Below are 17,895 nucleotides of genomic sequence, written 5' to 3' on the forward strand. Positions count from 1 at the left end.
AGTTGGTACATATATATATTTATACTTTAACAGTTTAACATGTTTATAAATGGGCGACTTGAAGCAGTGGTTAAAAAAACTGCAGCATGGTGTAATCACCAGCAGCATAGTGTAGTGGCAATTTCCACCGAGCAAGGGGCTATAAACTCCTGCTGGGCTAGCTTTTATTCAGCAGCATAATTATCAAACAATGATAATCTATAATGTTCAAAACTGCTGCAGGAAACTTGAGTTTGGGTCGGGGTAACAGTTGTTACGCTATGTTTAGGTCGCGCATTCGACCTTCCCACATCGAGAATAAAGATTTACACAAAAAAAACACAAAGCATTTTTACATAAGGGGCTTAATCGGATTTTTACAGTTTTTAAGAGCTTTCAACTGTTACTAACTACAACGAGCCCAAAAATCAATCGGCATAGGCTTATGATCATGCAATATATATAATACATTTCATAGGCTTTTTTAGTCATTGTATTTTGGAATGGAAGTAAGCATTTGTGTAAATTAGATTGGTGGGTAAGAAAATGAAAAAGTACAACTACAAAAATATGATACAACATGTTTACACGCTATTGAATGGATTACAATATAAAACAACGATAATACAGCAATCAAAGAAAACTGTACCAAAACGTAAAATTTGCATAGAAAAATATAAAAACACAAAAACCAAAAAGAACGTTAGTGCATTAAACTAAAAAAACGAAACTGAGAAAAAAAAATTATAAGGCAAAATAATTAAACTTTTGATTAAAAGGGCCAAGGCAAAAAATTAAATGACTTTTTTCAGCATGATATGAAATGGCGCTATGAAAGGTATTATATAACACTGAAACTACCAAAAAAACTGCAATTTAAATGAAAAACAAAAGTGAAACATATTTAAAAAACACGCAGATTGGTTGGAAAAATATTTGTACGTAACAACTATTACAATCAATCAGTTTCTTTACAAAAAGAAAAAAAATCGTTCGTAGCAATTAATATCCGGAAGTTGGGGCTGTTGCGAAGGAATTCCCTGCAAAACTGGGGCCTGGCGAGTCATACGCAGGGGGCAATTCGGGGACCATTAATAACCAGGAGGTGGAGCTGTTGCGAAGGAATTTCCCGCAAAACTGGGGCCTGGCGAGTCATACGCAGGGGGCAATTCGGGGACCATTAATAACCAGGAGGTGGAGCTGTTGCGAAGGAATTCCCTGCAAAACTGGGGCCTGGCGAGTCATACGCAGGGGGCAATTCGGGGACCATTAATAACCAGGAGGTGGAGCTGTTGCGAAGGAATTTCCCGCAAAACTGGGGCCTGGCGAGTCATACGCTGGGGGCAATACGGGGACCATTAATAACCAGGAGGTGGAGCTGTTGCGAAGGAATTTCCCGCAAAACTGGGGCCTGGCGAGTCATACGCAGGGGGCAATTCAGGGACCATTAATAACCAGGAGGTGGAGCTGTTGCGAAGGAATTTCCCGCAAAACTGGGGCCTGGCGAGTCATACGCTGGGGGCAATACGGGGACTATTTTATGGGCTTTCATATATCCCACCAGTTGGTCCGGGATCTCGGTTAGCACGTCTTTCGCCAAACGAGCCTGACTTAAGATTTGACTCCGACCTGATTTCACATAATCACGAAATGGAACAAACTAAAAATTAAAAAAAAAATGTTTGACTTTGAAATGACGTAATAACATTTATGCAAAAAACAAAAAACTTGATACTTGACTATATTTTTTTTTTGATTTTGAGTCTAACGACTAGTTTCAAATTGTTGATAAATACAGAATTTTCTAAGTAGCATTTATTAATTCCGATAAACGGTCAAGCTATTTTTATTATGCTGGTACAACAGACTACAACCTTTTTTTATTGTTATCGTGTCAAAAAACCAAACCAAATCAATACTGATAAAGATTTACCTGAACAATATCGCGTTGTGCAACATTTCCTCTGTAGGATAATCTGACTGTGTCACCATCCAACTCTTCCATAGCTATAAAAAATAAGGTCATTCAATATCTAACGTCTTCCAATTTTAAATTAGAATTATAAAAAAAAAAAATTTTAGAAAACATTATTATTTTTTCTTACGTATTGAGAACATATCACTTCAACTTAGGCATCGGGCCGTTGTTTAACTACTTTAACTTAAAATTACTAACCATCAAATTCGGCGTTCCCAACGCCTATTATAATAATAGAGATTGGAAGCCTTGCTGCATTTACAATAGCTTCTTTAGTGGCTTCCATATCAGATATTACACCGTCGGTTATCATAAGTAAAACGTAATATTGTCGTCCGTCTAATACTTCGGCAGCTTGCCTGAAAAATTGCAAAATGTGCTTTTTGGTTAACAGTTTAAAATTTTACAAATATGATGGTAAAAATTTTTAAATTAAAGCAACAAATATCAAGATAAGAGAGGTCTCAAGTTCGATTCCCACTTCTAACATATGGCAGAGTTTTTACATTAAATTGTAACGATACTATTCAAAACTAGCAAATCTTTTTTACTAAAAGTTTCAAATGCTTACCTAGCAACACGGTTAATAATAGGGGAAAAGTTGGTGGGCCCGTAAAGCTGAACAGATCGAATGCAGGATTGGTAAGCTTGCATGATTCCTTCAATACCAAAACAATCAGGATTTCCTGGATTAAAATTCTGTGAAAAACATAAATTATTTATTATACTGATTTAATGCAAACTTGAATCAAAGTTCTTGTGTAATTATGCGTTGGTTTTAAAATTAAATTGCTTGCCGTATTAAAAATAAAATAACCTTAATTTAAGTCATTTATTGACTTGTAATTTAAGATCAAGTAAAATTTTATGAACCAATAAATATAGCATACCAATAGCTTTTAATACAAATTTTACCAAGCAACATAATTTAAAATTGTTGCTCTATGTTGTTGCTAATCGAATTAAAAACCCAAAATAAATAAATGATGAAGGTGTTACTGTTATTTAGTTGGTAATTACGCCACATAGCAATTTGTGCAAAATTAAAACCGGTCGCCAATTTTCGCTAACAGTCGCCATAAACCTTTCGGAATCAGTTTAAATACATTAATTATTGATAAAGAAAAGAGATTTTCAGGGTATTCGAACAACAATTTCCGAATAGCAAGGGCAAAAACTTACTGTACGTGCCCGTAATTAGATTAAGGTTAAAAATAGCCTGCTGTAAATTTAGATTGAAGGGGTTGAGGTAATTTTCTTTGTAACAGATTTAGAAATCTAATTTCTCGAACTGATCTATAAAAAACAGCAATTTGTTGAAAGAGTTGCGGTTACCTATATAGCCCATAAAACATACAGCAAGAACTACAAGTATTTTTAATCTGTAGAAAAGCAATTATTTTAACTGTGTCGTTAAGAATTTGATTCCAATAAAAATGTTAACGTCTTTTAGGTGACCTTGGTTGTGGAATTGTTTTTTATTAAATAACATTAAGCCATGCCGGCTCCTCAAAGGAATTTTCATAAAAGTTACTTAAAAACAATGAAGACAATTCAAGATGCAAGAAAGGAACGCGAAAAATCAAGAATAATTCATTTCATGGCCCAACCTTACAACGAGCGACGAAAAACTTTAACCGAAAACAAACGAAAAAAATTTGGCGCAGAAGTCAGGAGTTCCAGTAAGTACGAAAAACAGAATAAAGCAATCGAAATGTCGAAGATGGATCAAAATTTTAATTTACAGCCTAATGACAACTACCGATCTTCCAAAGAAAACTTGTTTCACGTAAGTAAACCCGTGGCTTGGGTAGACGAATGTGTAAAAACAAAGTCTTCCTCAAAACGGAAAATTAGCGGGAAAATTACCATAAGCACTCGGCTTAAAAAGAAAAAGAAATCCGGAAAGAAATCGACAAATTCTGTGTCTGAGTTGCTAAAAAAGCAGCTGAAGGAACAGAAAAAAATTAACAAGCAACTTAAAAAAGAAAGAAAGCTGGGAAGTCGGAGAACAAAAGCTGTGCACAAACAACGAAAACGAGCAAGACAAATCAAAAAAATTAACGACCACCTAGAAAAATCTGCATCAGTCTTAGGCTGCTTTTGCAGACAAATTTACGACGTTCTCGGGCTATTAGCGGGGTCGACTTTAATCATACTGGGACTTTTTCTAGGGGGAGGACCCGTGTGGCCCCTTCTTTTAATCGGGATTATTTTTTTCGGCGTCGGGTTACTGTCGATCGCAACTCGCGTATTCGATCGAGTAATTAAATCTGACCTCAGTTCGCCCTATCGCCAAGATGACGTCACTTTATCACGTACACTTCAAAGTCTACCAAGACAATCCTATTTCAGCAATTTTACAAGCTCGCCTGGCCCGCCAGACATTTATTTAAAAGTTTAAAAAAAAAATTTTTTTTCGCATTTAACTCAGTTTGAAAAAATTGATTCACAAATATTTTGTATATATAAACGTATACCCAAATATTTAAAGGGTAAACTTGGAAATCAGATATTTATTTCCAAACAATATTAAACGAATTGAGTTCCAAGAACTTATTAAAGTACTATAAACAATATAACACCTGCATTTCATATGTTAAAACAAAATTAAATTGACTTTTAGAATATGGTGATGACCTATTTAAACCAAACATAAATGTTAGTGCAATATAAACAAAATGTTAACACTGTTTGTGAATTTTTTTATTTGTGTTTTTTTCAACGGAAACTGTGATTTTTTTAAAATAATTTTTATAGTGTTACTGTGCTTTTCGGTAAAGTGTGCAATAAAATAATCCATTATTTTAAAATTGCTGGTATATATAACATAAACCTAATATTACTTTTTAGCTAATTAAAAAACCTGAAATGGGAAACTTCAGATTAATCATCGCTTAAACCGTAAATAATAATAAGGCAACAGACAATGGCTTATGAAATATTAAAGCTATGAACATATGTGTATAGCATGCGGTTAGGCCGATGCTAATTAGGGAAATTTCACACCACCATAAATGCTTTGAATGCATACCATTTGCTGTAAAAACGTTGTTTATTGCTTACAGCGTAAGTACATGGACTTTCGATTGTTAATTAAAACAACACAGTCAAGAGACAAAATATTAATAGCCTAAAACTTTTAGGAAAATTGATGTATCATTTTCGAATTTTTAATACCGTATTTTTTTAAAAATCCCTAATTTATTTTTTTGTTTATAATAGTTTTTGCAATTACTTCTTTTTTATAAGACAAAGTGTTCAACATAGTACAAGGCAATTTCTGTTCCTTTTTACACGTGTTATCCAATGTTAAGCAAGTTTTACAAGTTTCACATATCCTTAAGCGATAACAAAAATAAATCGTGTTTATTTAAGTATTTAATAAGAAATCTTACCACAGCAAAGTCATGTGACACTCTCCCGTCGGGCGGTAGTCTTGCTCCGAATCCGTAAGTTGGAAATAATTTGTCGGAATCATAATCTTGGACTATACCACCAACGGCCTTAAAACAAAAAAGAAAAAAAATTGAAATTTCTTTTTTGTTGTTAATGTTTAAAAGCATTTTATATTTGTTGTATGTAACTATAAATCGACAGCATGGTGTAGTAGTCAGAACACTTGTTTTCACTACATAAGGTCCTGGGTTCGATCCCCACTGCTGTAGCTCCCTTAAATAAGGTGATATAAATGGTATAAATTCCAGCTAATACCAAATCAGCAGCTCAGTTATCGGGCAATTATAGTCTAACACTTAAAACTGACAAAGGCTTCTTAAAATTGGGTCGGGGTACATGATTTTAATTGGATTTGGGTTTGTTCTCTGGTATGTTTTTATTTTTTTCTATTGCATATACTGCTAATTGGATATTTCCTTCTTATCATTTTTATTGATGCATTAAAAACTTAAAAAATAAACTTTACTGTATAAGAATGTAAAAACAAAAAACCTATTAATTGTAATATGATTGCATTTTTTAATTTGAATTTTTTTTATAAAAGCAAACCAAAAACTACCTGTATGGCAATTGCGTAGTCGTTAGGTTTTTGAGGGTGAATATAATGAAGTGAAGATTGTTGAAGAGGGTTGCCGTTGGATGCTGTAAAGTCGATTGCAACAACGAAGTTCATCTCCGTTCTGAACATCAAAAAATAAATTATTTAAAAATTAATTTTTGATTTGCTAGATTATTTCAATTTTTTTGATTCTGTAATTTATTTATAAAAAACAAATAAATTTTTTTTTTAAATTAAAATCAATTAAAAATTTGTTTTTTTTCAACAAAATCTTACCCTCCTCTAATGTAATCCAGGAAAGTATGTTGTTTCTCTACTTTAATACTAAGTAAGTTGACTAAGCCAGAATGCTTGTACTTTTTCTTCTTTTCCCTCTTTTTGGGATGTATACACTGCCAAAAAAGCAATAAATTAAATTACTTATTGGATTTTCTATTTTTAGTTGACTTTGCAAAATCAATTTAGAAAAATCTTGAAAAAAATCAATCTATTTTAATTTTCGGATAGAACTTTAAAGGTGGAATTTTTTTGGAAATTTTTTTTACCTCATATACATTATCATTTCCCGGCCCCTTTAATAACTTTGTAAGTGATGTTGCAAAAATTCCGATCAAATCATGTCTAAAAATAGAAATGATTATATAATAAATAATTCAATTCTATTAACAATATCATCAATAAACTTTTCAAGAGTCAAAAAAATTTAATTTTTTTTTTTAGTTGTGGACAATATTTTTTTTGTTTTTTTTATTTAATTTTTATTTACCCTCCATCACTGTCCCAGTCATAAACCTCAACTTTGATTGTTCTGTCATAATCTCCATTGCACAAAGTCCTTACTGGAACCTCCATCATTTTCCAGTCAGGATTTAAAGTGTTTTTAATCACCTCTGTTTTGTGGCAAACCGTAAAACTTTAAGAACATAAAATGTATTTTTAAATAAAGTAACTATTTAACTTTAATACTATTTTTAGTATTTATATATCCTCAGTGTAGGAAAGTCAACCTTACAGCCTCAACCTAAAGTTACCATTACCCTGACCTACTTTTAAATTTACTTAAGCAGTTTGGGATATTATAAATTAAAATTACTTGATAATTTATCTGCATATTGGTTTTGGCTTACCATGAGTTTATACCATTTATTTAGTCCTGTGTTTCGGTATGGAATTAAACCCTAAACCTCTTGTAATTAAACAAAGTGTTTTTACCACTACACTTAACATTTATATTTGTTAAAGAAACTAACTTCAAAATAATGTTAAATATGTAAAAATTTATTTATATTATGTATTCAAAAGTAATTGCAACTTCTTGGTTTCTTAATTGTTTATCTTGTTATTATTGAAACATGTATGCGAGCAACAATATTTGACATTTATTAATTATGAGTTACTAAATAAATTGAACTATTCCATAAATCAACATTTTATAAGTTTCATTGGGTTTTTAAATACTATTTTAATTTAAAAAAATTAAAAAAATTAAATTTTAACCCACTTGAATAATAATTGATTTTGTTTAACTGTTATATGTAAATTATATAGCAAACATAGTTGACTAGGCTCTTAGTAGTAAGTAATTTTTTATGCACATTAATATAATAATTGTGATTTAAAAAAAAATAAGTAAGTATAAATTAAATTAACCATAAAAATTTTTTTTTTAATTTTTACCTATTATCTTCGTTACATCTGCAAAACACCATAAATGGATCCGATTTGCCAAAAAAATCTTTTTTGTCCAGTTTTCTTCCGTTAAAAGTCATGTAAAGTACATCTTTAGATGAGTCTAACTCTTCTGCTTGAATAACAATTTTGCCTTTATTTCGTTTTGGTGTTCCCCTAAAAATAGACAAAAATATTTGAAATGGGGTAAAAAATATTAACAACAAAAATATTTTCTTCATCATTTTAAAACCACATTGTAATTTATTTATCATTTTTATTTTTGTTATTTTTAGATGTTGTTTATTATCAGAACTACTTCAAAATAAAAAACATATATATTAAAATAAAAATTTTCGAAGTTGTACTTACGTTAAGCCAGCTTCAAACCGACTACCTCTACTACCAACTATTTCACCTAAAGTACAAAAAGCTTGGCCAAGAAAGTCCTGCAATTAAAATAAGGTTACAGGCTGCAAATTTAAAAAATTGTATATATATAATTCTGAGAATATGTAAGATATTAAAGTAATTTTTTATAAACAAATTCTGAGAGAGGATTTTACTTTGTATGTATTTATTTTTAAGCAATTTATTCTTTTTAAAAATAACTTACATGTCTACTAAGATCGGAACTTTTCGAATCAACGTCGTATCTAAAATAAAAACATTAATTATTTATGGAAATCATAGAAAAAAATTAAACTCTTTTTATGGTGACTTTTATTAATTTTCAACTAAAAACCTACACGTCAAATCTCATTGCTTGTCTCTCCTCAAAAAAGTAATCGAGAGTGAATTTTTTGACAAAATCAGGATTTAAGGTATTCCATATTGTTTCAGTTCTTCCAAACTGTAAAAGTAATATGACAATAATTAAATGTTTTTTTAATAATTTAAGTAATGTTAAAAATTGGCTAAAAGTAATATTTTTCATTTTGGTATATAAAAAAAAATTAAAATGGCATAAGATTTAAAATAAGTAGTAATACAATTTTTAATAAGTAAATTAATGTTATGATATTTTTAAGTTTTAAACGCCTTTAGTATTAAAACGATTTTAAATTTGTAAATTATTGTTATGATATTTTTTTCTAATTCAAGAAAGTGTATCCACATTTGCATACAAATACCAAATTAAAACCAATTCTTATTCGATTACTGAAAATTTTATTATTATGGTTTTTATGAGTTTCGTTGTGTGATAATAAAAGCAAACATACCTCTCTCCATTCTTTTGAGCCAAGTCCTTGTGTGTAAACAACAACCACTAAAAAGTAAACAAAGATTTAACAAATTTTACAGGTCAATAAATTCTGAAGAAGATTAAATTACTATTTTAAATTAAATTACAGCACTGTTTATTGGGGTGGGGTATATAGAGATATTTCTTTACAACCAAGTTCTAAATCTTAAAAGGGAAATTAAAACCAATTTAAAAAAAAAAATTTTTTGTAAATATAAAAAGAATAATATTAAAAAATTTAAAAGTTTACATTATTTTTTTAACTGAATCGCAAAACAATTATTACATACTTGGATCTGATTTCGAAAACACATCCGCGTCGATGAGATTCCTAAAAAATGAATCATTAGTTAAACATGTTGTTATTCAACCTAAACTTTTTTGTTTAGTAAAAAAGTCTCATACCTTCCCTTTATGCATAACTCTATTTTGTATGCTGGGTTACAAAAAGTTAAAGGGTGAAAACGTTCACCATTTCTAGTCCGATACATTTTTATTATAAAACAAATTATACACTTTTGATTGAGGTAGCTTATTATCTTAATAATGTAAACTTGTCCGTAATTTAATTGAAACAAAATTTTTAAATAAATTCATAAAAAATCCCTAATTAAAATTTTTTTTTTAAATAATCCTATTTTTAGATTTTTAGATAAGCTTTAACGTTCGGTAGGCTACTACACTTTAAAATAAAAAGTTACACCAGACAAATTGTTTTTAACCACAACTATTTAAAACAGCAAGGAAATAACAACTATGTATAACTCTTCGAGCGTGAAATAAAAACAAATAAAAATATTTGAGGTTAATAGAAATGGTCAGTCTAAACGTGTGGCAATAAAACAAATTAATTAACTTTTCTGTCATTTATAATAATCACCGTGGCTAGCAACAAATCATATTAACATTACTCATTTGTTGAAACATATTCTTTTCACGTAATTAAATAGCAACTAGTACCTAGCAACTTTAATACTAAACTGGGAGAGGAAAAATGACTTCAATTAGATAAAAAGATTTTTGACGTAAAAATTTAAATCAAAAACAACATTGGGAAACTTAAAAGCAATCCTTTTTAATTACCCGAAACTGCCAAATGAAAATAAAAACACACAGGTAAAAAAGGAAATTTTAATTAACTTGAACAAATTTTCTTACCGACAAGAAATGGTTAGTTCTAACACCATGATTGGTTGACCGCCACCTGGTCCACCAAAAGTTGGGGGCATTGAACCCATTGTCACGCCAGCCATTTTATTAAAGTTTTTTTTAAGCAACAATATTTTATTAAACAATTAAGTAGAGCTGTGATTAAAAAAAAAAAGTAATTAATAAAATTTTTGGATTTAATAGCAGCGTTATCAGAACATATACTAAAGAAACAATTTTAACTCCTTATTTATTAACCGGCAGCGTGGTGTAGTGGTAAGAACTCTTGCTACACCACACATGAGGTCGTAGGCTCAATCCCAATGATCTCATGCTGTAGCGCCCTTGAGTAAGGCGCTATAAACGGTATGAACTCCTGCTGAGCCAGCACTTAATCAGCACCATAATTACCGGGCAATTATAGTCTCTATAATATCCCAAACTGGCACAGGCAACTTGAGACTGGGTCGGAGTAACTTATGTTACTCTATGTTTAAGTCGCGCATTCGACTTTCCCACATCGAAGATAAAGATATATACAAAAAAAAATATATTAATTTAACTTTTTATATATTACCTTATTACAACATTTTGGTTTTAATTCAACTGGTATAATATGTCTTTGGACAATAATTAATAGCTTATGCAAAACATTTTAAAACTTTTATATTTACAACTTTAGTTTTAGTGTTACTAAAAACACTATTAAACTTTACAGCCACATATTCTATATTAAAAGATACTATAATGCCAGTTAAATTACAAAAAATGTATAACTTTACAACATTTATTAATAGAAAACGGAATTAAAGCCTTAACCTACAGCACAACATTTTCTTTAAACTGTTTAACCGTAAATTTGTACTTAATTTTATTCACGTGTTAATTGTTTACTTCGTTTAACAAAAACATCACGTGAGCGATGACAACACCATAAATATTGATTACGTCACACTTTAGTAGTGTTGCAATTTATATACTAAGATAGTAAAACAGGCCTATAAATTTATTTTATCTTAACTTGTATAAAAATACGTTCCTATAACTTAGGTCTGCACCTTAAAAGTTGTTGATTAAATATGATTAAATTTTTACAATAAACTTTAACTCGTGATTGGGTAATTCCTCTCTTTCGGCGTATTACGCATCCCCTTAGTACATATTTTTTTTAAAAAATTCCACTTGGCAAAGTAAAAGTTTAAATTTAAGCAACTATTTATATATTATTCGTGATCAAGTCTGCCCTATCAATCAAACTTCCCCTACGACTGTACGAGACAAAAGCTAAACATGAAACTAATTTTGGCGTTAGAAATATTAATACAATCATGTATAATAAACATGCCAATACTAACTAACTTAATTTGGGACTAGGCGTTCAAAGTTTATATAACGCCATTGACTGCTTAAAAACAATAGACAAATGTGTAATGGAGCTATGCTTGTCAATGGCATATATAGAAAACAATTAACCACTTTAAATTTTAACATAAGAAATTGTAGCAAACCGTGTTTAGGTAGTTCATGATCATATCTAAACAACCATCTAAAGGCATAATACAAGATAATTAAATTCGTAAAATACGCCCAGGTGACTATTGCATGCATTTTATCACGTACAGTTTTAACAAAATTTTATAAGACTCTATTCAGACAATAATAAAGTAGTACGAAGTAAAATAACAAGTTAATTATCTCAAACTATAATATTAAAAATATAAATGTGCAATTTTTGCATTAACTAACGTTATAATAATAAATTTTATTAGTGTTAGAGGATAAACTAGATTTATGAAATAATCGGTCATGGTGTGTGAGCTAAAGCGAGACGACAGCTTTTTTTTAATATTCTCTCCTTATCAGCTGACTCATCATCGTAAAATGGCTTCTTATCGTTTTTGTTTTGATTTTAAGACACGTTATCACAAAATTACTTAAATTTGCTAAACTTTTCATCATTATTTAAGTCAGATTTTAGTTTTAAAATTTTATATACTGGACCTCACTTTAAGCAACTTTTATTAAATAAAATTATAGTTAAGTTGTCTTATCCGCTAAATGCAAAGTTAATTTATATAAATCTTATAAGGTTATATTTTTTAATTTTTTTTGGTAATACAAAAAAACGTGAAAAGTAAATTATATATTGTGTTATACATCTGTGTGATCACCATGGTTTATGTGTCAGGAGGTAAGTGTTTTTTAATTTAAAAATACAAATAAAATAAACAAGACAGCTGATTAGAAATTATTCTTTTAATTAAATTAATTTATTTTAGGCAGAATATCTACGAGTCGATCGCCATGGAGAATGTCAATTTTTTATGATTCATTTTGGGGCCTTGTTAATGTAATAGTTCTTTTGTAAGTGTAAATTCCAAATAAACAATAAGATTATTAATGTAGCTATTTTATGATTTTCTAATAATGTAAATTAATTTTTTAAGCTTTCAAACAATGATTTCGCCTTTTAAAGATAACGATAGCAAAACAAGTAGAGGTTATGGTGCGAATGGGTAAGTTCTTTTAATTTAATTACAACTTTAAATAAATGACTTAAAAATACTAGCATTGACTTATATATGTTTATTACCAATAATATTTTTTTTAGAAGGGGTCCTGGAGGTGGAGGACCTCGTGGAATGGGAGGTTTCCGTGGCAACAACTCACCCTCTGCCCCACCTTTAGGAGGAGGTGGATGAGGTCGTTAAACGCCTGTCAATTAAATATTGGCAGGCATTGAAACCCAGGTCTTGAAGTTCAACAACGGATATCAAATTAGCTCAGTCCAGTTTATCAAGAATTCAAACCACTTTAAATTTGACTACCCAAAATAAGTTTCTCAAGGTGAAATGTTTTTATTACTTCTAATAACTTTTGTTGATTTTTCTTGGCCTGGGTTTCTTCTGTTCACGTAGCAACACAAATGCTTGGCAACAGCATATCTATGAAGATTCTTCTCACAACCATTATATTTGGAAGGAAGAATTGGATCTGTGATGTTATGCAGACATTTTTTTTAGATTTTGTACAAAATGTAGTTAATCTCAGTTAGAAACAAAATACTACAATAACTAACTGTATAAAACATTTCTTGTGCTTTTATATTAATATACAAGTATAAAATATCCTTTTTAAAAAGTTGCCTAAATAAAATTGATATAACTTTGTATTTTTTAAATGTATTTTATGACGTGCAATAAAAAAACGAAAATTAAAATCGCATTCTTTAGCTTAGTACAATAAATCAAAAAGGTAATTTTGTGAATTTAAAACAATTTATAATAGCATTGTAAACATGTAAAATAAGGATGAAAAAATAAAATTTAAATAGTACATGTATGTATATAATATATTGGCACTAAGCACTGTGTAATAGAAAAATCATTAACATAGAAACAGTAATAAATGATAAATAAGATGTAAGACATACATAAAGTAAAACACAAATCCCACATTTTAAAACACTGTTTTTTAATATAATGATAAATAAAATTAATCTTCTAAATATAAAACTTGGTAATTTAAACAGAATATATTTAAAAATCCAACCATTTAGAAAATAATGGAACCTGTCCATGTATTTATTAAGTTAACAAATATGGATTTAAACATAATTATATATCTGATAAATGACCATGATTTTTTTGGCGGAGTCCTGCCAATGTTAGGAGCTCTGCAGGAATCTCCAGTACAAATTCCAAGAGTTATAAGTCTGTGATTCATGCTAACTAAAATCTATTTTAACATAAAGCAATATATAACTAATCGATAAAAATTTGCTTTTTAAATACAGCCTTTAAAAAAATTTTATTGTTTATAAAAATATTTAGTTTTATTTAATCTTAAAAATAACAGCTCTTTAACATAATATTATTTAAACAAAAATAGGACTTTAATTACCTGAGGGTTAACGGTTGATTTAATGTTAGTTAATTGGCTTGGATCCACTGTGTGATTATACAATTCCACAAAAGTCTCTGTATCAGTGAATTCACAATACATGAGATCAGTGTGTTGTTTTGCATCCAATGTTCTTACACAACTATATGTGTTGTTGTATGCATCCTCACACACACAATCAGGAAAACATTGCTAAAAAATTATTAAAAAAATTCTCATTATTTTCGAATTGTTAGAATTTTTATTGATCTTTGTCAAAACATATATTTTATTTATTTTCAAGTGTCCTTACAAAATATATAATGGTACTTGACTGTTATAAATTAATGACTTTAAATCCAAAAAGCTTTTAGGTTATTATGCAACAATTATGACCATTAAAATTACTAGTCAGCATTTAAATTGCAGTTGTATAATAGCAACACTCAACTATATTTGCTTGCAATAATTTACCTGCGTAACACTACAAATTAAACATACAATACAAATACCTATTTAAATATGAATATATAGGCCGTACATCAAGCTTCTTTATTGTATATAGAGTATTTTAACTATATTGCAGAACACTTACAGAAACGCCAGCTGTTGTTTTGGGGCATCCAGGGTAAGGTTTGTTGCTTCCTTCTCCTTCGTATTCAACCAGAAAATCAGTTCTCCAAGTTGGTGTGTTGTTCATCTACTTTCAATAATAAAATAATATTGACAACAAATACTGTTTGTTTTTTTATACCAAAAACTTAAAAAATTACCAAGCTACCTAAAATTTGTCAATTTTGCAATAATTAAAAAATTACTAATAGCGTATACTAATTTTAAAATTATAAAAAACTAGTCTTACACTAAGCAACGGTAGAAATGAAGTACCATCCATAGACTTAGGAAAAGAACCCTGGCCTCCACTTGCTATATCAGCAATAGTAGGGGCAATATCAATGTTGACGATAATTTCTGAACGTGTTACATTTTTGGCAATGCCTGGTCCTCGGACAATTAGTGGTACCCTGATGTCAAATTCGTAAAGCTGCCGTTTATCGATAGGTAAGGAGAACTGACCTATGACAATTCAAAATTGTGATTAAAAAATGATATTGATTATTTAATTAATAAAAATTGGTTAAATTATATAAAGATTATATTGGCAAAAATTAATCAATTAAGTGACAACAAAAAAGTAAAATTAAAAATTTTACCAAGGTGATATCCATTATCAGATGTAAATATTATGTAGGTATTCTCTAAAATCTTGTTATTTTTCAAAGCGGCGTAAACTCTTTCTATTAATTCGTCAACGGACAATAACGTTCTCCATCTTTTGCGATAAACATCATTTAAATAGGTTATTGATTTTGGGTCCATTGGGTTAGTGGGCTGTCTCAGAAGCCAATGTTTATCCTGAACAATAAACATTTTTGATTACTACTGGTACAATTGGTAGGCAAGCAAAGAATAATTAACGATGTATACTATTCACCAGCTACATTCAATAATGATAATAAAATTAAGCAATTAAATAAAGTACAATTGCAATAAACTGTTTTAAATATTTTACCTTACAATACTTGGTAATAAAAAAGTCCAAAAAGGCTGACATAACTATGCAAACAATACTATTTAAATATGGCATTGTAAATTGATTTTAAAAAATATTTAGCAAATTTTAAATAAAACAATAACAGAACTCACATCTCCTTTTTTGTTGAAACTTCCATCAGTAGGAGCAGTGTTGTTTGGAAACATATTCTCATACTTTGGAGCTACATTCCACGGGCTATGACAAGCAGGCGTTGAAATCATCATGAAAAATGGATCGCTAAAAAGTCCACGATCATTGATGAAATCCACCGATTTGTTAGCCTTTAAATAAATATATATTCATTGAAGTAACTAGTTAAAAGCCCAACCTATAATTGGGATTTTAATTTTTATAATATGGTTGCAATTCTCAACGAATATTTGCCTGTGAAAATTTACCCATGCACCACAAACGACATTTTTTATTTGGCAGTTTTTGATTTTATATTATACAATATATTAACATATATTTAAATCCACTAAGCCTTTATTAGATAACAATAAAAATTAAAGTTACATTTACACAATAAAAAACTAGAAATAATTAATAATTTCAAAAATTTATACTAATTAAAAACTGAAAGCATTTTAATTACAATGAGATCTGTTAAATAATCTTTTTCATAATTGTCACCATGTTCTTCCTTTTCACCATTATTAGATAAAGTATAGTTGTAATATTTTGAATTTCCGACCTAAATTGTATATAAAAATGAATAGAAGAAATTTATAATCCATTATAATATGCTTTTACAAAAACAAATTGTGGTTTTGAGATTTTTATACAACCCTTCATTCAAATTAAATTTGTATAGTCCTATTCAATTAAAAAAAGCCTGAAATTAGAAAAGACTTTACTTATAATGCAATTTATTAAAAAACTTTGCAAACAGAACAGGAAGTACTTACCAAGCCATACCAATTGTCCCAACCCTTTGGTATATGTTTAAATCCGCCTACGCTAGCTTCGCCATACTAAAAACAAGTATTTAATTACATCATTAAATGCATGTATAAACATAGGCCTACCAACTAAAATAAATTAAAATTGATTTATTATTTTTTTTTAAAACCTAATGGCCTACTTTACCTGATTTAAATATTTTCCAGCAAAAAACGTTGTGTAACCCTGATTTTTTGAAGCCACTGCTAAAGTTTGATTTTCTTGATTATTCTGCCAGTTTAAACTTCCACAATTTCCACTTATCGAGTTGTTTAAAACATTATGATTATGTTGATACCGCCCTTTAATAAATATTTCAGAATAAGAAAATTTATCTCAATGAATATAATACAAAAAATGTGAAAAACCTTTTAATACACTTGAATTAGAAAAAATGAATTTATTGAACCTTTTTATTAAAGACTAGTTGTAACCTGACCTACAGTCGGTATTATATTTGTTGCAATATGGTTGCACTGTGCAACCAATATTTGACCGCGAATATTTACCCGCGCAACACAAATAGCAGCGTTTTTTTATTTGGGGGGCCTTTAAATTGGACATATTTATATATGTATATCATCCACAAAGGTCCATTATATATACATTACCTGTTAGGATACTTGATCTACTTGGGCAACAGAGAGGTGTTGGTGTAAAAGTGTTGGAAAATGTCATTCCTTGATCTTTAAGCAGAGTTTTTACATGTTTCATCGGTGTCTATAAAATATAAAAAGAGCCTTTAAAATTAAGAAAAAGCTTTTATCTATTAAATATCTAAACCACATTACATTGCACCGCTTGACAGCCCTTTCATTAGTCAATAATTTATCAAATTTATTTACCAATCCACCAAGAATTTGGTCTTGGTCGTCAGTTAAAATAAACACAATGTTCGGTTTTTCGTTTGCTTTATTCTTCAACGATTTCTCCATAACAAGGTCACCATTGATACTTTGCATTCCAAATACAACAATCCAAATTATGAAGTTAAAGTTCAACGTATTTGAAAACATTTTAACAATTTTCTAATTTGTTTACAGATTTGAGTAAATTTTAAACACTTTTTGATCTTGTTGGTTTTCTGCAAAAATATTATATTTTTATCAATACTCTGCTTCAATATTACAATGACTCTACGCTTGTTTTGCACGCATAAGGCTGTTGAGCAATTTTTTCAAGTAAACTAGGTCAATAAAAGTTTAAATGGAAAAGCGTCCATGAAAAAAATCGTTTTATCTCGTGACTTTGTTTACAATTGTGTCGGTTTTAACGCATGATTGGTTTGAGAACGTTGTCATGATATAAACATAAATAAAGGAAAGTCAACAATATTTAATCAAGATTGGATTCTTAATTTTTTTTGTAAGCTTAATTTTTAATTTAAAAAATAATAAAATATTGTATTTTAGATATTAATTTATTGAAGAATGTAT

The 17,895-nt window shown here is 29.3% G+C and overlaps 3 protein-coding genes across 3 annotated transcripts; 1 reads left to right on the plus strand and 2 right to left on the minus strand.

The window, feature by feature from the left end:
* Positions 1–65: 65 nt before the first annotated feature.
* Positions 66–10,635, minus strand: LOC145751170 (copine-8-like). Its single transcript, XM_082567271.1, has 17 exons — positions 10,616–10,635; positions 10,048–10,194; positions 9,180–9,220; positions 8,867–8,913; positions 8,393–8,496; positions 8,260–8,299; positions 8,016–8,092; positions 7,653–7,820; positions 6,742–6,888; positions 6,521–6,596; positions 6,252–6,367; positions 5,976–6,096; positions 5,356–5,463; positions 2,529–2,656; positions 2,156–2,316; positions 1,913–1,986; positions 66–1,639 (listed from the first exon to the last, which is right to left on the minus strand). Exons 2-17 carry the CDS (start codon positions 10,140–10,142, stop codon positions 1,427–1,429), a joined length of 1,716 nt encoding a protein of 571 aa, XP_082423397.1. The 5' UTR covers positions 10,143–10,194; positions 10,616–10,635; the 3' UTR covers positions 66–1,426.
* Positions 10,636–11,961: 1,326 nt separating this feature from the next.
* On the plus strand, positions 11,962–13,275 carry LOC145751627 (selenoprotein K-like). The gene is made up of 4 exons (XM_082567813.1): positions 11,962–12,229; positions 12,318–12,402; positions 12,486–12,554; positions 12,650–13,275. Exons 1-4 carry the CDS (start codon positions 12,211–12,213, stop codon positions 12,738–12,740), a joined length of 264 nt encoding a protein of 87 aa, XP_082423939.1. The 5' UTR covers positions 11,962–12,210; the 3' UTR covers positions 12,741–13,275.
* Positions 13,211–17,538, minus strand: LOC145751625 (N-acetylglucosamine-6-sulfatase-like). Its single transcript, XM_082567812.1, has 11 exons — positions 17,305–17,538; positions 17,071–17,179; positions 16,607–16,761; positions 16,426–16,491; positions 16,113–16,211; positions 15,628–15,798; positions 15,135–15,336; positions 14,783–14,997; positions 14,516–14,620; positions 13,942–14,133; positions 13,211–13,776 (listed from the first exon to the last, which is right to left on the minus strand). The coding sequence occupies exons 1-11, from the start codon at positions 17,473–17,475 to the stop codon at positions 13,594–13,596; spliced, it is 1,668 nt and encodes a 555-aa protein (XP_082423938.1). The 5' UTR covers positions 17,476–17,538; the 3' UTR covers positions 13,211–13,593.
* Between the last annotated feature and the right edge of the window lie 357 nt (positions 17,539–17,895).

The sequence above is a fragment of the Corella eumyota genome, chromosome 4, assembly GCF_963082875.1.
Source record: "Corella eumyota chromosome 4, kaCorEumy4.1, whole genome shotgun sequence".
Classification (NCBI taxonomy): domain Eukaryota; kingdom Metazoa; phylum Chordata; class Ascidiacea; order Phlebobranchia; family Corellidae; genus Corella; species Corella eumyota.